General features: G+C 42.6%; 1 protein-coding gene across 4 annotated transcripts in view; it reads right to left on the reverse strand.

Annotated features, from left to right (window-relative positions):
• Nucleotides 1–26,241, reverse strand: part of CDH13 (cadherin 13) — a 1,034,896-nt gene that overhangs the window by 558,640 nt on the left and 450,015 nt on the right. For all 4 annotated transcript variants that reach the window (XM_047836387.1, XM_047836388.1, XM_047836389.1 and 1 more), the window contains one exon: nucleotides 21,913–22,029. In XM_047836387.1, coding sequence (XP_047692343.1) covers nucleotides 21,913–22,029 — 117 coding nt within the window. The remainder of the gene's footprint in view (nucleotides 1–21,912; nucleotides 22,030–26,241) is intronic.

Here is a 26,241-nt window from a genome sequence, read left to right on the forward strand (position 1 = left end):
GTGAAGAAGAAGGGAGCCACACCTGGAGTCCTAGGGAACATCAACACTGACAGAATGGTTGTTAAATGCAATATTGGCTACATCATTGTAGGGGCCCAGTAGAAAATGAAAATGCAGGGCTCCTTGCTCAAAAATTATTAAGAATTTCAAGATGACGAGAGTAGAGTATCAGAGCCAGCATGGTTCAATGTGGTCTTCAACACTATTCCTTTACACATAGATCAGTCTAGCTTCCCCCCTTTGCTTTTCTGTAGACTTTCACTCCAACAGTGAGAAACCTGACTCCCACTATCCTGTACTGAAATGCTTTAATTGTTCAATTCCAGTACACATATGTTATAGTTTCAGACTTGTTAACCTGTACCCTCACAGGGAAGAACTTTACCAACTACAGTTCAATGCTATATATAGTTTCATTTCTTTTCAGTTGGAGGGATTTCACTCATTTCCAAACTATTTAAGTCATCAGTTTTTCCTCTACTCCTTTCTGTTAGATTCTTTTGCCACATTATGTAACCTACCCTTGGATCCTGTGTCAAGTTTTATGGTTACCACACTATCTTGATTACTCACACTACCTAATTCAAGCTTTATACTGTCTTAAAATTGGGTAATGTGAATCCTCCAACTTTGTTCTTCTCCTTAAACATTGTGTTGGCTATTCTAAATCTTTTATCTTTCCATATAAATTTTAGAATCGGTATGTTGATATCTACAAGCTATCTAGTTAGGATTTTGGTAAGGATTGCATTAAGTCTATAAATCAAGTGGGAAGAACTGACCTCTTAACAACATTGAGTCTTACAAATCATGAACATGGGACATCTTTTCATTTATTTAGATATTCTTTGATTTATTTCATCAGTAATTTGTAGCTTTCAGCATACATATTGTTAGATTTATACTAAGTACTATACCTAATCATATAGGCCATCAGTTGACTTTTGTACATTGATCTCATACCTCATGGCCTTGCTACACTCAAATAGCTATTTTGTAGATTCTTTGGGGATTTTTACATAGGTAATCATGTCATTGGCAAATAAGGACAGTTTTATTTCTTCTTTTCCAATATGTATACTTTTTCTTTCCATTGTATTATCTAGAATTTATAGCACAATGTTTGGTAGGAGTGGTGAGAGGTAACACCCTTGCCTTTTACCTGATATTAACGGGAAAGCATCCAGTCTATCATCTGTAGGTTTGACGTTACCTATAGGTTTTATGTAGACGTTCTTTATCAAGTTGAGAGAGCTATCCTCTTCCTACTTTGCTGATTATGAATTGGCATTGAATTCTGTCATATTTATTCTAGATTAATTGACATAATTATAGAATCTTTCTCTTCATCCTGTTGATATAATAGATTGCACTGATTTTCAAATGTTGAACCAGCTTTACATGCTTGAAATAAATTCCACTGGGACATGAATATAATTTTACGTATACATTGTTGGATTTGATTTGCTAATATTTGGGGAAATTTTGCATCTATATTCATAGAGATATTGGTTTGTATTTTCCTTTCTTCTAATGCCCTTATCAGGTTTGACTATTGGGGTGGTGGGTGCTGGTATCATAGAATGAGTTAGTAAGTGTTGTCTCTGCTTCTATATTCTGGAAGAGATTGTGAGTTATTAGCATTACTTCTCCTTTAAATGTTTGGCAGAATTCACCAGTGAAACCATCTGGGCCTAATGCTTAGTAGAATTTATCAGTAAACCATCTGAACTTGATGCTTCCTTTTTTGGCAGGTTATCAATTATTGATTTAATGTATTTAGTAAGTCTAGGGCTATTCAGGTTATTTACTTCTCCTTATATAAGTTTAAACAATTTATGTCTTTCAGGGAATTGGTTTTTCATCTAAGGTTGCAAGTTTGGAGACCACAATACTAACGGTATTCCTTTGTTATCTTTTTAATGTCCATGTGATCAGTAGTGATGATCTTTCTTTGATTTATGATATTGGTAATTTATATCTTTAGAGGCTTAACAATTGTATTCATTGTTTAAAAGAAGCATCTTTTAGTTTTGTTGATTTTTCTCTTGTTTTCCTGTTTATAGTTAAGTTTATTTTAGCTTTGATTTCATTTTTATTTCTTTTCTCCTGCTTAAGCAATTTACAATTTTAGATGATCACTCTAGCTGCTGTATGGAGACTGGACCTGAAAGGAGCAAGAATAGTGGACATGAGGAGATCAATTAGGAGGCTGTACACAAAGTCTAGGTAAGAGATACTGGAGGCTTGAATCAGAGTGAAAGAAGCAGAGATCAGCTCAAAAGCAGCTGTTATTCAATTTTAATCTACAGAGGCAAAACTGACCTCATGGGTGTGTATGTGGAGGGGGTATGGGAGAGAGAAATAGACACAGAAAGAGGAGGGAGATGTCTGTGAAATATGAAGATATCACTTCAAATCACTACTTGAGAGTGGAGTGGAGTGCTGGTAAATGTTTAACTGTCAACTCTCAAATAGGAGAAAGAAAGGAAGAAAGCAAAAGAAAGAAAGAAAAGAAAAGAAAAGAAAAGAAAAGAAAAGAAAAAAGAAAAGGAGGGAAGGAAGTAAGGAAGGAAGAGGGAAGAGGGAGAGAGAGAGGGAGAGAGAGAAGGAAGGAAGGAGGGAGGGAGGGAGGGAAGGAAGGAAGGAGGGAGGGAGGGAGGGAAGGAAGGAGGGAGGGAAGAAAGGAAGGAAGGAGGGAGGGAGGGAGGGAAGGAGGAAACAATGAACGAACCTGATTTCTAGTGTTTGCCAATTCTTATGGTGTAAACACTCCCTTCATGGATGACTTCAAGCCACTAAAGTGACATCACTGAATACAGAGTTGGGGATAGATGCATACCAACTGGTGCAAGCTAGTATGAGCTGACTCCAACACACCTCTGCTTCACATCCTTTGTTACCTCTAGGATTTTACGAGGAACTTTGGAGAAACTAATACTGACGATAGGGTTTTTAGACCTCAGTTACGTTTTCTTTCTTTATTATTCCTACTGTTCTGAATGTTTGGTAGTACACACACACAAAATTCTATAAAAATTGTAACAGACAAAGAATAGCTATGGGGCAATTCCTACTTCATATGTGCCCAGCACATGATAGGTTCCATTAATAATTGGTGAAATTGAATTTAATTCTACCATATTCTTTCTGGCTTCACCCATATGAAACTATAATTGTCTCATGGTGGTGATCCTATCTATTCTGGACCCAATGAATAAGTAATAGTAACCACTTGAGTTAAATTTAGCACTTCCCCATGAAGTGTCATTGCTATCTCTTTCTCATTAAGAACTCCCTTGTAGTTCCCAGTGCAATGAGTATAAAAACATGTTTTCTTCCTGCTTTGTTTCATAGAATAATTGTAGAGCATGGAGATGATCTCACCACCTTGGTTTCCACCTCTGAGGTCATTAACATGACATGTTATGAAGCTACAGGAAATTAGTTGCTGAATATTTCAATATGGAGAGGAAATAGTATAGTTCCATTGTTACCATAGAACCACGAATTCTTGGAGTAACCTGTCGCCATAGTAACCAGATAAGGACATATTCTTTAAATGTTTAACTATGATTCTATACTTCACACACATTCAAGTACAGTTGATTCTTGTTATTTATAATTGAATTGAATTAATTTTTTGATATATTTGGGGTCCACTTTCCAACAGCAGATTTCAATTATCTTAATTTAAGATTATGAGTGTAGTAAGATTTTTCACGCCATTCTTATGAGAATAGGAATAGAACTACTTTTTGTACTAAAAAGAGCTTAAAGTGGTCTTTAAAAATGAGTAAATAATTTTTAAATGAGCCAAATAGTGTCTTTGAGGATAATGTTAGGGGTATAAGGGTAAATCCACCTCTGGGTCTTCAAAAGAGACATTCACACCTGCCCATGGTAAGTCCTAAGTACAAAGATATTAACTGCATTAGGTATTTATAATAACAATATACAACAATAGCTAATATGGGTTGAGAGTTTTCTACGTGCCAGAATACTCTCAAGGATTGTCTTATTTAACCCTCAGGAAAATCCTATGAGGCAGGTATTATTATCACCTTCACTGTGCATATATGGAAACTGAGTCATAGAGATGTCACATATCCCGACCAAAGTCATCTGGCTGGTGGGTGGCAGGGTGGGATATGAAGCCATGTGGTCCAACTCACTGGCCCGTGATTTCACCCACTGCCCTGACTCTTCTGGTAAGTTCTGCCCACCAATCACGAAGGGCTCAGATTCCACAGGCTGCTGTCCATATTCTCCCACCCCTGTGCCTGTCATCATCTCTTTGGTCCCCGAAAAAATTATGCCTCCACGAGTAACCAGGCTCCTGGTCTCTCTAATTCCACTGAATCCATAGTTACAGCTTATGTCGCGTGTGGGTGTTGTGCCTGGAGCGAGAGAACCCAGGTGAGTAAGGTGAGGTCTTTGCTCTCTGCGACCACAGAGACCAGTGCGAGGGAGATACCATGTGAGCAAGCAGAAGCCCTCCAGAAGAGCAATTTCTTTGGGGAAAAAGATGAATGAATGAAGCGCAAAGCGTAAGGCAAAAAGGACCCTGAATGGTGTATTGATTCCCATTGGCTGAACTGTCTTGACATGGCCCTTAGTGCCTGCTGGACAATTAAACCTGCGTGAGAGCCATGACCGCATTGTTGTTGCTGAGAATGACAATGTCATCTGTCATGCGCCAGGGATGCTGTCAGTATCAGGACTTTGTTCAAAACCTCCCATCTTCAAAATTGCATACCCGCCCTCAGTGATTTTCCCCTTTTCATTAAGCTTGGCAGAGTCATAGCCCTTGGTTTTCAAACACTAAATATCAAACCAAACACGGTTGCTGCCCGGGAACGGCGATTGGCGGCTGCCGGGGAAGTCGGCGTCACCCCTGCTCTGAGTTCGTCAGGGGAACAAGGCAGCATCGCAGCGGGTGGCACCGGGACAAACAGCTCATCACTGTAATTAAAGCAGAGTTGGATGTCCTACTGTTTTGTGCTTCATCTCCCTTCATGTGGACAAATACATTGGAGGAGCAGCATATGGATGGAGACCAAAAATTGAATACGATGTCCCCATGCTTACATCAGCAAGGGCAAGGAGGAACACAGCCACAGCATCTCCTTCTGCAACTGGACCATCTGCACGGCAAGCTCATGATGCCAGAGGGGCCGGATCACGTTCCTGCCTCCGGTCTCTGGCCGCCTGCACGCTCCTCCATCTACACTGACCATCCCGTAGCACAGGGCAGGCAGATTCTGGAGCTGCTCTTTGTCAGAAAGCAGGTCATTTCTACCAACGTTTTGCATAAGACAACGCTGTTCTTGAAGCAGACACCTGGCTGGGTGGAAGCTGAGGCTCTCAGAAGCTAGAATCCCTAGCCCGGCTAATGAACTCATTCTGACAGCTGGGATCTGATGTGATTTTTCAGGGAAATGTAGCCCTGAGCAGAGGGGCGAAAAAAAAATAGACAAATGGCTGGGTGAGTGTCTCTCTTTTTGCCTTCATTTTTTTTCCTTTGACAGGACCTGGGCACAGCATAAATGATACAACATCTGCAGGAAAGAGATTATTTATTCAGTCAAAAAAATTATGGTGCATCTATGATGTTCCAGGCCCCAAAAGTGCAATTGTGAACAGACCAGATCTCATGGTGCTTATATTTGAATTTATTGCTGAAGATGTGCTCTCATATATTCAACTAGAACAGAGAAAATGGCAGATGGGTAGAGTGGATTACCAGTTTTTTTTTTTAAGGTTTTTTTTGTTTTGTTTTGTTTTTTAACATTCTGCCTGGACAGTGCTAAGTCATGTTAGCGTCTTTTATTAGTACAGTAATATTGATTAAATAGCACACTTACACGACAACTTTCATTCTTTGTAAGGGTCAACCACAGGAATGAAAGATATCTTCAACATCCACCTAAGTACAAGCCTATTTTGCTTCCTCCTGGAGAGAGCTTCACAAGCACTTAACACCTTTGCAGGTGGATTTTGGCCAGGAAGGGAGAGAATGAAAGGAGTGGCACACTGACGGAGCATTTACTATGTGGCCAGAGATCAACGGGGTGGTCTCATTTTGTCTTTCCTCAAACGTGGACGGAAGGTGTTACCAGCCTTGTCTCCCACCAGAAACAGAACTCATATGGTTCAAGTGGCCTGTGCAAAGGTCAAACAGCCGGTCACCGGTAGAACAGACACCAAATCCAAGTCTGTCTCATCTCATTTTTCTGAGTTTATATCACAGGATTAGGGTATGCACGGAGACTAATTTCCCAGCCGACAGCGATTTGAAAGCAGCAAATTCCAAGGACTAGTTAATCTTATTAGAACAGGCAGAGGGTCAGGAAGGAGGAGTGGCGGAAAAGAGCGTCTGGAGATGGAGAAAGAGATCAGGAAAGTATAAAAAGTACACATGCCTGAGTGGGTGACTAGGTCAATTAAGCTTCCGACTTCGGCTCAGGTCATGATCTCACGGTTGTGAGTTCCAGCCCTGCATCGGGATCTGTGTTGACAGCTCAGAGCCTGGAGCCTGCTTCAGATTCTGTGTGTGTCTCTCTCTCTCTCTGCCCCTTCCCTGCTCATGTTCCCTCCCTCCCCCCCCCCCTCTCAAAAATAAACATTAAAAAATAAAAAAATAAAAAGCACACATGAAAATACCCGGCAGAATGAAGCCACTTAACATAGGGAGCATATAATCTCTCCATGTGTCCCCGGTTTCGGAAGGTATAACACAATTTCATTTTATAGTTATAATAATAAAAGCCTCCTTTCCATTAATAAATGGGCATGTTAACTTCAGTTTACTTTAAGAGAGGGAACTACTGTATAAAACATTACAGAGATACTGGCATCCAAGTGGATCACTTTTTCAAAAACAGTTTTGCTTCAGTCACCTGTACAATTTACTTACAAGGATCCATTCTTTCCACAAAACTAAAATCAGCAAGTGTCACCTCACAACACAAAATGTACTTTATATAACATGTTACATAATACAAATTATATAATACATATATAAATATATGTTCATATATAACATTTAAATTTCTGAAACTTTCCCCATATACCTTCTTTCTTCTACCAAAGTCATCATTTTATCCACTTAATAGTAACTGATATAGAAAAGGAAAAATTATTTTTCTTAATCCCAAACTTAAAGGCATTTGTTCTGCATATAGAAGAATATATAGGTGCCTACAGGCAAAGGTAAAGGTGAGTCCTTTAGTGCTAACCCAGTGTGGGGAGACCACTGGAATTGACCTTTTTTTGGCCACTCCTTCACTCATTCATTCATTCACTCATTTATTTATTCATTCAACACATACTTATTGAAAGCCTAGTCTGTACAAGACATGCTAGATATTGAGGCTAAAATGGGAACAACACAAGCAAACAACCAGGGCAGAAATTAAGCTCTCCAAATTAGCCTGTTTGGATTTTGTAAGTTTCTCTCTTCAAACAAAACAGGGGTTACCCAGGTGGGATCTTGCACTGATATATTCCCACTTCCTGGAGTTTTCACCCCTGTCTTTCCTGTTCAAAGGATGGATTGGTCCTGTGATGTGTTCTGACCCTGGGAGGGCACATGGGGGCCATCAGCTGAACCCTTAGGGTTGGAACCACCCTCTAAGAATGCTGCTAAGACCAGCAAAAAGATATGGGACAAGGTCAGTCTCAGCCGAATGATCCTAGAGATCATGGACACCTGACATTAATCATGGTGTGCTTTGCTGAGACTCCTAAAGTCCTGGGAAGTTTCCAGACTGGGCTCAGGTTTTCCCCAGGACCATGAAGGTTCAGAAGACCCAGTGTAAGCAAAAGGGCAACAGAATGAGGGGCAGATTAGGACTTCTGCCGTCTTTTAACTTTGGACACATAATTTTCCATCTTATCTCTAAAGTGAAGGGTTTGGGCCATCTCCAGAGTTCCTGCCAACTCTAATGGTCTATGACCTCTCTGAATTGAGAGAGGGAGAAGATCGAAATATCAATAAACACAAACATAACCAGAGAGCAGCAAGAGCCTCAAGGTGGATTTCTCTGACTTAGGAAGGACACTTAGGAAGGACTAGGGGACACTTCAAACACTCAGTGGTTCATCAGGGATGTCAAATGAAGGTGGATATGCGTACTGTCTGTTCAACAACTGTACATCAGTGGGTCAGAACGCTTTATTGTTTACCGTGTAGCAAATCTTCCTGTATCTGGGAAAAGTGTGCTGCTAAGGGTCTTTGGTAACACGGCCTGATAGCATGAGGATCAGCACAGGTGGAGAACCAGTGACCTCCTCCAGTTCTCGACGGTGAAGGCAACAGGTTCTAATGTGATCCAAAAACATTCCACAGGCCCCTGCTATTGTTGATATTGATGGCCATCACTACCAAGTAGGACAGAAACTGCATATATTTTTCTTTAGGAACAACAGAAAAGAAATATGCCCCTCACCCTACTCCCACAAGTCATTGTAGAGTCAGAATAATGGGTTTAAATTTCAGCTTCCATATAACCCACTTAGGCAACTGTCAGGCAGAATTTACTAAAACTGACCCAATAATCCCATGGTTAGATATATACCAACAGGAATGTGTACGTATGTTCACTTAAAGGCATGCATGAGGGTAGTATCACAGTACTATTTGTAATGGTCCCAAACTGGAAATGATCCAAATTCCTCTCAACAGTAGAAATGAGAGCGTGTGGTGTATTTAGAAAATGTGATACTATACATCTGTGATTCTACAAATGTGCCTAACAATAAGATGGATCTCACCAGTGTAATGCTGAGCAAAAAATACAAAAAGCTAACACAAAATACATGCTGTATGATTCTGTTTATATTATGTACCAAATGGTGAAACTAGCTCACGGTGATAGAGGGGAGGGCTGGTTACACTGGGGGGATGTGGAGTTAGTGCTTGGAAGGTGACGTGAAGGGGGCTCTGGGGGCTGATAATGTTCCATTTTGTGGTTGGAGTGCTGACGTCATGGGTGCATTCTGTCTGTAAAAGAATCATGGTACTGGAGACTCATGATCTTGTACTTCTGAGTCTATATATCATACTTCAATAAAGACTTTTAAAAATCCCAGCTTCAGCACTCTGAGGCATCAGAGAAGTCATTGAGTTTCCTCCTCTGTAAAGGCCATGGAAACACCTCCTTTGCATGGAATTAGTATCGAAGCACACAAAGCATGGAGCCCAGCAGCACCCTTCTGATAGAGGGCAATTCTCAGCGGAGAATCTCAGAGAGAGGGCAGCACAAATGAGGCTAATTGTAATGATGGGAAAGAGAAGGAGAGTGAGAATGATGGGGGAACCACAGGTGGAACTGGAAGGCTTCCAGTGTATTCCATACATTCCCAAGCATGCATGGAACATATATATCCTATTAGCCGTATTTTTAATCCTCAGCAGGGCTGAGGATATATTGTCCCAGATGATAGCTGCACAGCATGATGAGAACAAAGATGTTCTAGACCTGGGGAGTGTGAGGATGGGTGGGGAAGAGAAGCTGGTGTTGTCAGATGGAAGCAGGGTGGCAGAGGAGACGGACAGAGAATGCATCAGAGCAGGGACACGGTGGATTCAAGCCTATCTCAGGTAGGAGTGAGTCAGGGGGTTGTTTCCTGAGATAGGCTGTTACATCAGCTCTTGACTGTTGGCTTCAAGTTTCATATAAGGTAACCATTGATTTCATGCACACGCGTGCACACACACACACACGTACACACACATATATACATACACACACGTTTGCATGCATACCTATCTAGGCAAAGATTTGTGAATGGTGGCAATCATAGCAATATGACTTACAACTAGGAGATGTTCAAGGGAAACCACTAAATGCCATGCACTGGGGATGGTCTAAGAGGTTTTTAACCATTTTGTCTAATGGACTCCTTCTGTAAATCATGTGGCATCTTTCCCCAGATAATATTTCAAGTGCAAAAACAAAAATCCTTTGGATTACCAAGGGAACTGATCTACCCACAGCCCCCCTCAGGATCTGTGTGGACCCTGCATTAAGAACCTCGGGCATTTAACAATGGCTGAGCCAATGGCACACCACATCACACAGCGTTTCAAAATGCCATGGAAGGGATGCCTGGGTGGCTCATTTGGTTAAGTGTCCAATTTAGGCTCCAGTCATGATCTCACGGTTTGTGGGTTTGAGCCCTGCATGGGGCTTTGTGCTGACAGTGCAGATCCTGCTTGGGTTTCTCTTTCTCTGTCCCTCTCCCACTTTGTACTCTCTCTTTCTCTCTCAAAATAAATAAACTTAAAAAAAAAGAAGAAACAAAATGCCATTGAAGAAGGACCTTTGAGGACATGAAAGACGTTTCTGAGATGTTGGTGAGTGGAAAGTCAGGGAGTACAGGATGGCCCTGTGTGGGTATTGCACGTTTAGGACAGAGCTTCTCGAACTGGGAGAACCAGCAGAACTGGGGTGTGCGTGCTAGGGTGGTTAACTCCAAGGTTAACTCCCCACTCCGGACCCAGGGAAGCCACAGTCTGATGGGACGGGGCTGGGCAGCTGTGCTTTCACAGATTTGTATGCACTTTAAAGACGGAGGGCCAGCAGTGATTATCTCAAACTATGGGGAAGGTGGTGGTGGGACTTGGGAGATGCTTATATCGTTACTGTTAAATATATGTTTTTTTTTTTAAAGTTTTTGATGAACATCTATTATTCTTATAATAAGAAAAAAATTATGAAAAAAAACCCCAGATTTATTCCATGGCATGTTAGCAATGATTTCCAGATGCAAATAACAAAATAAAAGCACCACTTGTGAGGAATTTTAAGTTGTCAAATAAACGAACTAAAAATTGAGCAACATAGAGCCTGTGGATTGTGTATACTAATGCATAGCCAACATCAGCATTCAAAGAAGAAATTACTAAGAAGGAATGTATTTAGAATGAATTCGAGGCTAGAAGGCCAACAGTGAACACAGCTGTTGTGCATTTCTGAGCTGGCAGAAAAAAAAAAGAAAAAAAAAAGATTTCAAATCCAGAACCAGGAATAACTAAACTGAAATCACAAGGCACAAATCAGGCAGGACTTGTGTTCACACCTGGGGACACATAGGAAAGGAGCTTCTGAGAGTCTGGTGGCCCACGAGCCTTGCGGGTACAAAATGAACCTACTCCCTAGAAGCCCAGCTCCACATCTAGCATCTAGCCTGTCCGTCCACCTGTGTATAATGGGCAGGTAGATCTATCTCCTCTGGGAGAACTTACCCCTTGCTTCACGGAAGGAAAGCACAGCAGCCCTGGTAAAGAGTGAACTTGAGGGAGGAGGGATAAAACAGGCCCCTTAGTTTTATGAAAAGTCTCCTGACCCACAGTTATACCCTCCGTGCAGGTGACTTCTTCAGCATCCTATGGAGGCATGATGTTCCCAGCTAAGAGGGGTCTTCCTTTTCCTCTACCTCCTTCCCTCCCCACCCAACACTCACCAAGGCTGCCCAGCGCTTGCCTCGGTATCTTGTCTCCATTCTCCCTGCCACTTCCAGGCCCAGGTGCCATGCACCGCCCACCTGGGCTGCTGTTACAGCCGCCATCCGTGCGCGCACACACGTGCGCGCGCGCGCACACACACACCCCTCGCTTCTGGTTTTCTCAGCCTCCAGGTGTGACCCACCACAAGCTGATTTATCTTCCTAAAAGGCCAATCTGGTCATGTCATTCCTCGATTTATAACTGATATCTGCAGAATAAGGCATGAACTCGCTGGAGTTGGAGTTGTGTTTACAGTTCTTCATTGTCCAGCCTCTAATTCTTCCTCTAAATTTATTTGTCAGGGGCCCTTGTTGACCCAGCCCCATTCAATGATTCTTGGCTCTCCAGGTACTGGATGCTCTCTCTGGGTTCTAGATGTTGCACCTATGATCTTGTCACTGCCTGGAGAACTCTTTCTGGCCCAACTTCGCCTTGCCTGCTGGTATGCAACACGAGGGGGGTTCTCTTGGGAGCTGCGTCCTCTGCCTTCTCAGGTTCTCCACATGTCCACTGCTCCCTGTCACCGTCTCATCTGCATGTTTACAGCTCTGTGTCTCCTCCAGTTGTGTGTTCCATGAGGGGGGAATCCATGGGCAGCAGCCGGCACAGTGCCTGGCACAGAGTAGTCACTCGATAAACATTTCTGAATGAATGGCTAAGTGAATGAATGAATGCACGAGCCTCAATTTTTCAGCCTAGGAGGAATATTTGCCTTCCCCAAAGGCCTAAGCTGGGTCTGTTCTTCATCTCCTGATCCGAAACACCAGCATCTCCAATGAAACACCCACAGGCGGGACCGTTTAAACTTGCACCAGAGGGCGTTTGTATCCAAGACCTTCCCCATTCCTGCTATTGGAGGCAGGACCAGCCCCACACTGAAGTCTCTCCCTTAGGACCCCATTGGGAAGCCAGGGCGAGCTCCAAGTTAGAAAAGGAAATAAAGGTGAGTTCTTCGTCCATCCCCTCCCCCTTTTCAGAAAACCGTGGATTGGCCTGTTTCTGTTGCCATCCAGCTCTGCCTCAAAACCTGGGACTGCAAGTTTGACCACAAAAGGGCCAGTCCATTCCCCGCAGCACCTTGGGCCCTGCTCCTTCGCCGCCCTTATCGACTGAGTCAGCCGTGTCCTCATCGCTGAGAAAAAGGAGCAGTGATATCTCTTAATTACACCAAAGTTAGCCTTTTCTGCTTTCATTTTTGTTCCTTGTGGTTCCTTTGAACAGGGTTGTCAGCAACATACCAACAACAACAAAAAGAGCGTGCTCTGAAGCCAGACGGTGGCCTTCCTTGCCGGGTGAAGAAAGCAGTTTTCTGCTTGTCAACACGTGGTCTTGTTAAACCAAGACATGACCTCCGGCCTTGACTCAGTGCACAAACATGCACATCAAATAACTGTGAGGTTAACCTCATTTCTCCGCACTTCACAGAGGATGTTATCTCTCCCTTCCTCATTTTCCAGGTAGAACTGGGACAACTGTCACAGAATTTGTCAGCCTCAGGGAACTGACTTGGTTTTTTTGTGCACAGGAGGAGAAGTGGGGCAAAGCTGAAAGGGTGCTGGTTCAAGGTCTGCTTCTCCTTTCCACTGGTGATGTGGTGTTAGACAAGGTTCTTAATGGGTTGCAAGGGGCAGAATTATCCAGAATGACCCCTCGTGCTCACCCTGGACAAGAAACAGGTGACTTCAGGGCTAAATGGGGAGATGGGGAAGCCACCTCTCCAAGCTGGAGGTTCCACTCAAGTACGGATCCCCATTGGGCCAGGGCATTCGCTGGCCCATCCAGTGTCACATTCCATAGGTCCCAAGGTTAGCGGTAAGCTGGAGCTAGCTCCTACTTCTTGGTCAAAGTCAGTTGTTAAGTATTTAAGAAGTTGGAACATTGGTAGCTTGAAATTGGTCACTGTGGGAAGACTTACGCCAAAGAAAGTGGCAAACATTACTAATTAGGGCTTTCCTCACACCCAAGAGCTGGTTAACCAGCATATCACTGTCCAAGGCGTCTGGCTTTGAGCATCTGGAATCTTAGATAACCTCTATAAATCTGGGTAACTGTGCTCAGGCACCCCAAGAATTTGACTGTCTGTCCACTGACAAGGTTATAGTCAAGGTAGCTTAAGAAGGGAGAGTGATGTCAGCAGAGGGCCTCATCTGGCAAACCTGGACAATGTTCAGCTCTGCCCAGGCCTTGGCATAGCTCTCTGCAGGATGATGGGGAAAGGGGAGCAGTGATTCTCACCTTTGGCTGACCCCTGGCTTCTACGTGTTCTCTTTCTCCAATAAAGCCTATTCCTTAGCCCACACCATGTGCTGCTTTGAAATCTATCCAGACCCCCCAGTGCATGGCAGGTGGTAACGCAGAAGGAACCCAGCTTGCACAACACCTCAGTTTGTACCACAAGGAAACTGTCTTGCATGATGTACTAGCCTCGATTCCTCAGTACAATAGGGATAGAACGCTGGTCTCTGAGAGTATGTGCGAGAGTCAGATGGCAATTCACATGAGCATGTTATGCAAACAGCAGAGACCCATGGGGACTCAACATTCACACATTATGGTACAGAGATCATTGATGGGCACTCAAGACTCCTAGATTCCGGTATTCGTGCTACAGCTCTTTAAATGAGTCACCTTGGGCAAGTTGTCTCCTTTCTCTGATGTCAGTTTCCCCATCTGAGAAATGGGTGTAGCACTTTGTGGGGTTGTTGTAAGAACAAGGCAGGGCACCCAGGTTTGGCTTAGATGCTGACATTCATTGGATGTTGAAGATTCTAGTTGGATTTGAAAATCTTCAACTCTCCTGCCTCCAGGGTGCTAATTCAAGCTGAAATGCCAGATCCTTTAATGTTCACGAATAATTAAATATAAATTCAGTCTGAGGCCAAATGTACATAACAATAAAGCCTTGGGAATCTTTCACATTGAGAACTGAAGGGGTGATAAACCCAGGACTAAAAATATTGCTTCCTCCATAGGCTCGGATGCCTTTATTTGCTGGAGGTATATCACGGAGGGCATTTTTGCATATATATGTATTTGGCAAACAACCAAAACTCAATTATGTTTTATCATTAATTAAACTTTGCAGAAAGAGGGCAACACTTGTTAATGGCGAATATATATTTTTACTAGACTTAGTTGAAATAAGTTAAAATTAACTCTGTTCAGTTGTGAATAAAGTTAGTTTTGAGGTTCTTTATTTAAGTGGGTTTAAAATACCGTACGTCTGAGCAAATATGGAAATACGAGCACTTTCTTTCTTCTCTCTCTCTCTCCTTCTCTCTTTCCCCTCCCCACACCCCCCCCCCACACACAATCCATCAACATCCAATCTATCACAATCTGCCAAAGATACAGATTTGACCTGACATAATGGTTGACTACCAACCAATTTATCTGGTATCCTCACTGCCATTGTGGAAAATTAAAATTTGCTAGAAATATCCAGACTGATCATATAACGGTCTATTAATTCCATTCTAACAACAAACCGGGCTGTGATCACTTTAATCAGGAACCAGTGAATGCCTTATCCAACCAGGCATAGACCTAACTAGAATTCAAGTCAAAGAATATTTGAGTGGATTGTATCACTACACTTGATGAATTATAGTTAACAGAAAGATAAGGAAAATACAAAAGAAACTATATTGCTCTCTCGAATGTGTTCTGTGTGAGCAAGGAGGTATAAACAATGTGTAAAGGAGGTCAAACAAACAAACAAAAAAAACCCAAGGAAGAGACTGCATCAGAAACAAGCGTTAGCCCAGCAGTGATCAATAGAAATATAATGTGAGCCACACAAATAATTTTAAATTCTCTGGTAGCCACATTAAAAAAAAAGTAAAAAGAAACGAATGAGATTAATTTTAAGCATACAAAGATATCCAAAATGTTTTGATTTCAACAAGACAAGAATATAAGGATTATTGAGATATTTTTCATGCTTTGTGTGTGGGGGTAATATGCTTGTGAAAACCTGTTTATATTACACTTACATATCAATTTAGATATTATATTTTCATGAAAAGTATTTGACCTGTACTTAGACTAGAATTTACAGTTGAAAAAGGAGATTTCTCATGCCAATACTGAATCAAATAGTAGTTTTTAATTTTGAGTTAAAATTCATTAAAATTAGATAAAATTTAAAACTCCAGTTCCGTAGCTGCATTGGCCACATGTCAAGTGTTCAATAACCACATGTGGTTGGTTAGAGGCTACCATACTGGACAGTGTGGACAGAATTTTCTGCAAGGATGTAAATGTTCCACTGGACAGCGAAGCCTTGAATGTAAATGCGTCAGCCCCCAGAGAGTGTGGATGCAGGGGCTGTGTCCCAGGAAGAGGAAAGAGTCTAAGTCATGGAAATAGTAAAGGCATATGTATGAGTGGTGTTGCTGCATGTAGAAATAAATTATGCTATTCATCTCTGCAAGAAGTTTTGAATATTGAGTTTCTGGACATCTTGGATCTTTTATATTCAAATTTCTCTCTTTTTTTCATGTTTGTTTATTTTCGAGAGAGAGAGAGACAGTGTAGGAGCAGGGGAGGGACAAAGAGAAGGAAACATAGAATCTGAAGCAGACTCCAGGCTCTGAGCTGTCAGCACAGAGCCTGATGTGGGGCATGAACCTGTGAAACGGGAGATCATGACCTGAGCCAAAGTTGGAGGTTTGACTGACTGAGACACCTAGGCACCCCCAAATTTCTCTCCTATACACTAGCCAGTGGTAAATTTTAGTTATTGAGTAAAACTGCTGCTTCTTTTTAAGAGGAGAAATTAGGGGCGCCTGGGTAGCTCAGTGAGTTAAGTGTCAGACTCTTAATTTCGGCTCAGGTCATGATCTCACAGTGCGTGAATTCGAGCCCTGCGTAGGGAATCTGCGCTGACGGCATGGAGCCTGCTTGGGATTCTCTCTCTCCCTCTCTCTCTCTGTGCCTCTGACACCCCCATCACTCTCTCAAAATAAATAAATAAATGTATAAAAAAATTTTTAAAAAGAGAAATTAAACTGCTGTAAATTTCTGAGAGGAGGCATGTAGTCAGACTTGAATAAAAACTGTGAAACAGTGGATTTGAAAAGGGGTGGAGGGCTGATGGTGACGACACAGAACGAGTCAGGCAGTAGGATGGGGCTAAGTCTATGTTTTTAGTAGGAGGGTGAGAATGAGCAGTGCTGGGGATCTAGGACCAGATTTGTGGCCCACACAGCTTGGCACCCATGTGTTCTCAAAGTGATGCAAATGGCTATTACGTGGAGTAAAACAAATTCAGTCCTGAGCCACCGGTTCCTTGGCACCTGTTTGCAAAGCTGGGCATAAATGGGAGGTACAGACTACGTGCATGTGGGGAGATCCTTACTAGACGGTATGCCCAGAACTCTGAGCAATATTTAGGAACTGCCATAAATTACCCTTGTGGATGATGTGCATTCATGACACAATCAAAGCAGAGTCCTGGTTGAGCAGTTTTCATGATTTGCTCTAATGATCTATGTTGATTCCCTTTACGAAAAGCACACGGTCCAATTACATATTTCTCCCATCCTGGGTTAAAGATGTCCTTCTAAAGGCCCGTTCTACCAATTTATAGGGGATATAAAAAAAGGATTTTCAGTAAAATGTACTTTCATTGGTTTTGATGAAAAGGGTTTGTGATGAAACTAGAATCTCTAATAAGCATTTCATAAATGACTTGTCTTTCAAACTTAATATAAAACAGAATAAAATACGTCTCCCAAAGACCTCCTTGCTGCCCCACAGATTTAAAGTCCCCTGCTCTCAATCAATCAGGCAGGAACTCAAAAATCTCTAAAGAGGCAATCAAATATTTATCAGTGAAAGTTGGTAAAACTAAGAAATTATTTATGGCTCAAATTTTGAAATAGTCACACTTTGAAGGGGGAGGGAAAAAGCACCTGGTGGCAGCTACGCATTTCTCTTTAGGGCACACACTCCTGGATCTAGAACTCAAAAACGGGAAGGAAGTCACAGGTTTGAGGGAGTATATTCGCAACTGGGTATTTAAGCCATTTTTCAGAAACACTGAGGGAGATGATGTTAAAGCTGTTTCCAAATTCCAATAAGTTAGCCACTTACCGACTAATTAATTATTTGGGAGGTAAATAATACATCAAACCAAAACTGTGTCTAGCCCCCAGGGCTACCTGCAAAGCCTTTCTGTCAATACACAATTCTGCATGGCACAGCCTCAACTGAGAAAAATCTCCCCCAGAGAGTGGATTCACGGCAGCACCTTGCTTTTGATGTCTTTACCCTGAAGTGTGTGAGTCTCCTTTCTTTAAAAGGCATTTATGATAAAATACGACACACACACACAAAAAAAGAAGAAAAGAAATAGGTACTTAGTCTCCATCCATCCTCTTGAGTGAAAGACAAAAAATTATTTTTGAGTCAACACACCAATTCTTGTGTCTTGTGATAATGTTGTACTTAGTTAAGCTTAATTTTCCTCCAACATTGTATTAGGAAATTTCCAAACAGAGGAAACGCTGAAAGAAATTTTCAGTGATCGACCTTATGCCCACCACCCAATTCTACCATTAACGTTTTACTAAATTTGTTTTATCATATATCTATCCAATTACCCAGCCCTCTATCCACCCTACTTTTTTTCTTTGGTGCACTTCAAATTCAAATAATTAAATTTAATTTTAATGTTGTTTTATTTAAAAAAATTTTTTTTAACGTTTATTTATTTTTGAGACAGAGACAGAGCATGAATGGGGGAGGGGCAGAGAGAGAGGGAGACAGAATCGGAAACAGGCTCCAGGCTCTGAGCCATCAGCCCAGAGCCTGACGCGGGGCTCGAACTCACGGACCGCGAGATCGTGACCTGAGCTGAAGTCAGACGCTTAACCGACTGAGCCACCCAGGTGCCCCTTAATGTTGTTTTAAAGAGCGTAACTGTCAGCAAAGATATTTCATCCCATGTAAGAGAATTCTCAGATTGCACTTAGCGGGTTAAGAGCACAGACTGAAACCTCAAAGGGTTGGTTTGGAATTTGTTTCTGCTACTAACTGACTGTGTGACTTGGGACAGGTGACCGTCTCCCTCTGACTCTGCTTACTCTCACCCTGCACACTGGAGGATGACCCTCATGGGGTTGCTTGTATGAGAATTTAAGGTAATAGGTGAAAGGTGCTTATACTTCACAGCATTGGAAAAATAATGTGTTTGTGATGATTTTTTTCTACTCCTCTATAATCCTGTGAGATTAAGGATCCTGTCTATTGCCTTTTGTCCTTAGATCCCCAGCCCCTAGCATGGTGCTTTGTAAATGCAGATGCAGAATGTGTGCTTAGTGATGCGGATTGGGTTGAATGTCAGAGATCTGCCCACCTGACATGCAGCGAGTACGTATTCATGGAGAGAAGCAAGCACAGTCCTCTCCAAAGGCATGAGACAAAAAAAAGTTCAGAAAATGAGGTGGGAGCAGAAGATGAGCCAGGGAAAATGTGGCCTGCAAACAAACGTATATGTATTAAGTTCGGTGATGGAATGGAGTCCATCCGTGCCCTGTCCCCTTCCTTGGACCTCACCTTTTCAGGGCACACCAGCAGGGTTGCAACTGTCTCCCCCAGGCCTCAGAAAGCTGTCATGCTGGCACCCAGAACACAGGGAAGGCTGGATGTGCTGGAGAGTTTGTGCCTTTGTGAAAGATCCTCAACCAAAGACAGATGGGGTTGGTCTGTAAATACCCCAGCTTTCTCCCCCGTGGAATGTGCTTTCCACTATTCCCTAGCATGCCCCCTGGGGATTACATTGCAGTCACCTACAGTGGTAGTTGCCTTGATAAAGAGACCTTTCAGTTGGCTGTTTTCCTTCCCTGGATCACTTCCATTCCCCTCACTCCCCTCCCTTACCAGTATTCTCTTCACCTCCTACATAAACTAGTTGCATTTGAATTCTTGTCTCAGGGTCAGCTTCTGGGGGAAACCAAAGTGAGGCCAGCGTCCTTATGCGTTCATAACCACAGTCTCTTCTTCATATGGCATTCTACACTTGTCTGATGTGCGATATTTATGCAGTTAGAGTTGCCTGACTCAGAGAGTTTGAGTGGGCGAGGAGGATGCGTCTCCCTTCTCCCCACCTCCCCAGAACTCTCTGAAGATACCTATACACTGTCTCAGAGCTCAGCAGAGCATCCCTTGTTAGCTCCTGGTGTGGGGCTGATGATGGTGAGGCATAAGACATGAAGAAAAGGATAAGGTGAATGGATACAACCAAGCATGCACAGAGGGAAAAAGTTCCTTTAAGGGTATAAAGAGCATGGAGAAACCAGTAGCTGTTGTACAGCCGTCCAGGTATTCCCAACCAGGTGGTGCTGATATTGTTGATCCATCGCTACTCTGGAAGGAGGCCTGGTGTAGCTCAGGGGTTCTCAACCCTGGCTGCACATCAGAATCGCCTGGGATTTAAAAGCAAACTGCTGATGCGTGGTCCCCACTTCCTGACCAGTTGAATGGATCTTGGGAGGTGGAGCCTGGCATGTGTCTCTTAACTTCTCTAGGCAACTCTGATGCACAGTGAGGGCTGAGACCACCAGACTTACGTAAACATCTAAAGAGCAAGGATGCAACTGGTGTCTCTGAAATGGTTTGGGGGCAGAGCCTTGCAGCCTTGAGGAATCTGGTCCTTGGTGAGTGCCACTCTTGGCTTCAGGGACACTGACACAAGGGCCATCGCAGTGGTTAGGGCTGTCCACAGGGCAGGGCTCCTAAACCCCACCATCACCCACTTGGAACAGCTCTGCCCCCCTTTGTCCCATGTCCCGGACCCTTGGCAAGGTTTTGCTTAAAGAAAGGCATCTTTGGCACAGTGGTAGCTTCAAATCTCAAATATGGTGATTACCAGGACACTGGATTATTGATGCCTCTAATTTCCAACAGAAATAGATTTCTAACGGTCCAAATTACCTTCACTTCTGGTCCAGGTCACCATATAACACCCCCTTTGGCAGATCTTTCTGTGCCCACTGCTCGTAACCACTCTGCTCCCACAAATCATTCCCTATGAGGCAGCCAGAGGGTCTTTCAGTGTGCGCACACACACGCACACACACACACATACCCCAGGGAGAAACTCCAGTGGTCTCTTGCTGTGTATACAATGAAATTCCCACTTGCCATGGTGTCTGAAGCCACTGTGACAGTCCAGATTCTCTGACTTTAGCTCTTACCACTCTTCCCCACTCACGATGCAGCCATCCAGATGTTTTGCTCCTCAAATACGCCTCGTTCCTTCCCACCTCTAGACCTTTGCATGTGCAGTGCCCTCTGCTAAGAGTGCAGCTTCCCCAGATCTTGCTGTGGCTATCCTTTTCTCACCCCTCCAGTCTCCATTCAAACACCATGGTCTCAGACCAGCCTTCCCGGCCATGTACACGAACACTGCTATTCCTCTACTCCCTGGCCTTGCCATTTACTCTCTTCCCGAAGAGCTGTTTCCACTCCTCACAGAATTTATTATCCTCTGCAATTTTCTTGTTTGTTTATTTCCTCATTGAAATATAGCCTCCCCACTATAATAAAGCTCTATCACACTAGGGGCTTCTCTGCTGTTCACGCCAATATTCACCCAGTCCCAATCTTGAAGTCTGGCATATAACAAGTGCTCCTTATTTATGTAACGAATGAGTAAATAGTTCAATAGCATCCAGCCATTAAGGTCATTCACTGAACTAGCCACCACTGTTCAAATTCCAGGATGACCCAAAAATACGAACTGGTTTACATTTGATTCTCCATGTTGACTTTCCTACAGGGAGAGAATGTGTTGATCAAGCAACACAGGTATTTCTGCCCATTTAACAGTGAACATTTCTTCCTGGAAAAGTTATTCCCCTGATTCACACGACAGTGTTTTCTGGGTCTGGCTAGTATGATTGAGTTCTTTTGATCTTAGTATGATTTTAGTTTTTTTTAGAGAGCTGACCCAGGGTGACACTGGACTTACACATTTGAAAATTAGGATCTAAATTAGGCCACATATCATACTGCTATACTGGTATGGTATGGTATGGCATGTATAGTATAGAATCTGGCTGGTTGCCTGGACATTATCTTAAAAGCAATGAATCTACTAACCAGTGACATCTTCCTGACACAACTTTAGCATGCTTGTATGACACACAGCTCTCCAAAGCATGATATTCAGACGTATTATTATTGTTGTTTTTATAAATTCCATTTTTTGTTTGTTTGATGGCTTTTGTCATTCTTTTATTGGCAAAACGATCTGGTTTCTTATCATAGAGGAATAGAGGCCAACTTCAGGAGGCCACCAAGACGGTCACAGTCAGCTTGCCCTGTGTATGCTTTCCTCCTTATTAAAATGTGCCTTTGTCACGTCATCTGTATTTTGTATGACTTACCTTGCCAACATCTCTTGGGAAAGGCTGTCTCTGATTCTCTGGAATTAAAATGGGAGATACCACGATGGACCTCTTTTGTCTTGGGACAGGAGAAGTTCTTGCAAATTTAAATATATCCTAAAAGAGAAAAAACCCAAAATCAATCGACTAAATAGCCCCACGGAAAGGATGTATCACTCTGCTCTGAGATATGGTTCCTTTGTTGCGAAAGCATAGGGCTGTTTGGACATTGTTAATTTTATTCTATCAAACCTCATTAGCGTTAGCAAGTACATCGTTAGAATCATACTAAAGCTGACATCGTGATTCACAATGACTACCATTAAGCTCTTTAATCCCATCTTCTGAATCGTTCTATTCACAATGTCAGTCTTGATTTATACATCCTTCAGTGCTGGGATATTCCCATTCTTAATCTGCCAAGTGAGGAGATTATGTACCTGGTCACGAACCCCCAGAACCCACTGAATATAAAAGCTACTGGCCTTATGGCCAACTGCAAGGTGTTTGCACTCATAAATGCGTAGGGAAGAAGAGGCAATTGCTAAATTCCACACTACGCCAGGCATTATGGAGACTCCTAGTCCATATTTTGTCAAGGAATATTTGTTAATATTAGTGGGCCAACTGTTGGAATGCACCACCCATGCACTACACCCCCAACTTCAATGACTGGAACAACACTGTCGGGATTTCCGCCCTATCTGTAATTTAACTATCAATGACATACATGTGTGCAAACCAGGAAACGTTGTGTCATAATTTTAAATAAAGACCGGTATTGCTTTTCATAAGAAGTAGGAAACACATGAAAATAAACACACTGGAGACAAAAATGAGGGTATACAGCTTGAACTGGAATCTCAGGGGGGAAATCAGCTCCTCTGTCTAAAAGGAAAATAAGCAAGGGGGTAGTGGGGCATTAAAGCGTTGTTAGCACCAAGCTGAGACTTTCCCCTTGATCTGATCAGAGGACTGAAAGTGGAACATCATTTTCAGTATATAAACCAATCTCATTCAATGCCAGTACTAGCTGAAGTTATGTTATATATCATCCAAATCGTCTCGAACTTTGGATGACAAGTTCCTACCAAAAGGCGGCAAATGGTATTTAAATACCATCATTGATCCACACTCCACAAAACGATGTGTATATTTGCGTGTGTGTGTGTGTGTGTGTGTGTGTGTGTGTGGTGTGTATGTAGTTTTAAAGAAAAATCTATATAAGAAAAGTCAAACAGGAAACAAGATCAGCTAAGGCTAAGAAAGCTTCTATGATCTTTCTCTAGTTTTTGGTGGCAATGTAATCTGATGTTTCTCTTGTGGAACACAATCGGGCAATAATTATTTACCAGGAATCTTATACATGTTCATACCCCTTCACTCAGTGATATCACTCCTAGGAATACATTCAAAAGCTAAATTCAAAAGGAGAATAAAGCTATATGCAGGCAAGTGTTCACCAGACATTATTTATAAAGGGTAAACATGGCAAACAACTTAGACATTCAACTGCAAGACAAGGTTGAATTTGCGTCCATTAGCAAGAGACACTCTTAGATGGTTACCAGTAATGTAGGTGCAAAGACCATGTTCTAACCTCTAATACCACATTTGACTGTGCTCATAATCACCACCATAGACTACGTACAATCTCTTAAGTGTGCATTAGGCAACGTGCTGGGCACTTTACATGTGTTCACTCTAATATTTGCAATTAATATCTCTAGTAAATCATGGTCTTCCTCAAACAATGAGGAATATCAAGTTTATAGAGGTGGCGGGGCTTGTTCAATTCACCTAGTTAGTAGAGGGAATATCTAGGATAAAATGTGTAGGGAAACACAGAATGCAATATTGGGCATCTTCTCTTCTTATATAAACATGGAAGAATGATATTTAAAATCTCAATGCATGAGTGCAAATAAAACTGTTTGGTCTCTGGGAAGACAAAATAATTAATATTCAGGTAAAGACAGAAAACCAGAGTGTGTATATGTAATGGAGAAAAAGTAAGAGGGGTTAAAACAACAACAAATCCACCCACCCAACCAACTACCACCAACAAAATAACCTGGTCTAACCAAGCAAAAGACAGGCTAGAAAAAGAGAAAATGAAATAGACAATAATAAGACAATGAAAAACACAGTGGATTATATTCACAGAACACTGACATATAACATCTGGGAAGATTCTGCTGGTTTACTAGGAAGTACCAAAAGAATAGAAAATATGTAAAATATGTACAACATATGAATCTCATTTACAATAAAAAGAATCTTGAGGTTCAGATGAGAGAATGTCTCAGAAAGCCCTCTTAAAAGATTTAAAGTCCTATGCAAATGTAAAGAATAGGTGATTTGGCTCTGTGACACAGCAAAAGTAGGCTTTAGTCCATTATGAGAATATATGTGAAAATGTGTCTAAAGTAATGAAAAAGCACACTGTGTCGTCAATAACAAACTTTCCATTGTTTGTAATAAAGGCCTTATTTGAGTTTGCAGGTCTGTGAATGGGTGATATTTTTGTTCTCATGAGTACTTAGGAGGTCAGGCCCCTGAGTCCCCATTCCCACATCTGGTGTCCTCCTAGCTTATTATTAGCAAGTCAAGCCTGAAGTGGCCAGTCCATTTCCCCAACTCTCAAAGCAGACCAGAGCTTAGCAACAAGCACAGCTATGTCAGCCCTTGGGTCAAAAATGCCTAAGAAAAGAAGCAGGAAGCTCTGAGCTCAAGATGGCAAAGTGCACGTAGAAGGGAACAGGGTAGAAGGTGGGAATGACTGATTTTAGAGATGTCTCCATGTGCACCGGAGTCCTCCATGGTGGGCGTGTTAAGGAATTGCTGGGGCCAGGACATATTATGTCACCCAACTTTTCGCCTTACAATGGCGGAGACCTCAACAAATACTTGTTGTCCATGACCTAGCTTTTATGTCAATAGGTCCGCTTTTGTCCTTGTGATATATGTGTATATCTAACTGTATTTGTTGACAAATGTCTACCTGTATACTTGCTTGTGTGTCTACCTTTGATCAGGTCTGTGCTAAATGGTTTGTTGGTATGCTTTGAAGCCATGTGTTTCCGTGTGACAGGGACCATGTAGGAGCCATACATCTGATGTGACTGACAATCATACACTTTATGCATATCTAGACAGATGTGTTGCATAAAAATGTTTATGCCTAACTGTGTGTGTTTGTATCTGTCAGTCCCTCATGTGAAGCCTTTGAATGCACCAGGCTGTGACTGTAACCTCAAGGAAAGAAAACAGAAACAGTGGGGATAAAAAAATGCGACCAACCTAAGAGCTGTTTACAGAAGGAGAAGAGATAGGGTGTGGGGAAGAATGGAACATCAGGGCAAAGGGGGAGCTGTCTGATGATCTCATGATGTCTTTTTTTTAAATATTTATTTATTTTTGGAAGACAGAGAGATAGAGTGAGAGTGGGGGAGGGGCAGAGAGAGAGGGAGACACAGAATCTGAAACAGGCTGCAGACTCCAAGCTGTCAGCACAGAACCCAGCACGGTGCTCGAACCCATGAAGCAGGGGATCATGACCTGGGCCAAAGTCGGATGCCTAAGCGACCGAGCCACCCAGGCGTCCAAAGACCTCATGACTTCTGATGTTGCCACTGCCATGATAGTGGGCAAAGAGAAAAACAAAAAGACAAAAACGGCAGTTCTGGGTACAGGTGTTGCATGCTGTAGACAGGTAGACTTGAGGGGCTGTTGGATATCCCACAGAGATTTCTAGAGGGGGTATCACGAATTGTATTTGGGAGGGAGCAATGAATGAGGGAGAGAGTTATCACAATCAACCACAAACAAGGGTAGCCGGAAGGAAAGGGAAGGAAAGGCAAAGCTGACATCATCCACACTATGTCCAGAGGGAAGAAGGAGGAACTCAACCATTCACTGGGTTTCTGAAAAGGCCAGCAAAAGCCATAGAAAGATTAGGTGCAAAAAGGGAAAACCCAGAAGCATGAAGAGATAAGAATGTCAAAAAGGAAGGGGGACATGACCGTGTCACCCAATGCAGACATCCCCTCCAACAACCCGAAAGCCATAAGGAGGCTGTCGGGCTTGACAATGAACAGGTATTGATTTTAGGAAGAGCAGCTTACCAGCGTGTTAGGGTCGAATTCAGGAATCAATGAGAAGTGAGGGCTTTGGTGCGGAAGGAAAGGAGAGCCTCGGGAAGGAGAGAAGGGACTTGGGAAGAAGTCTGTCCGTTCAAGGGGAGACCAGGAAGTGTGCTGGGCACGAGGAGGAAAGGGCTAGCGGAAGGAAGTCATAAGCATGGCTGCAGATGAGTGCAGAGGACAA

Source organism: Prionailurus viverrinus, chromosome E2 (genome assembly GCF_022837055.1).
Source record: "Prionailurus viverrinus isolate Anna chromosome E2, UM_Priviv_1.0, whole genome shotgun sequence".
Taxonomy (NCBI): Eukaryota; Metazoa; Chordata; class Mammalia; order Carnivora; family Felidae; genus Prionailurus; species Prionailurus viverrinus.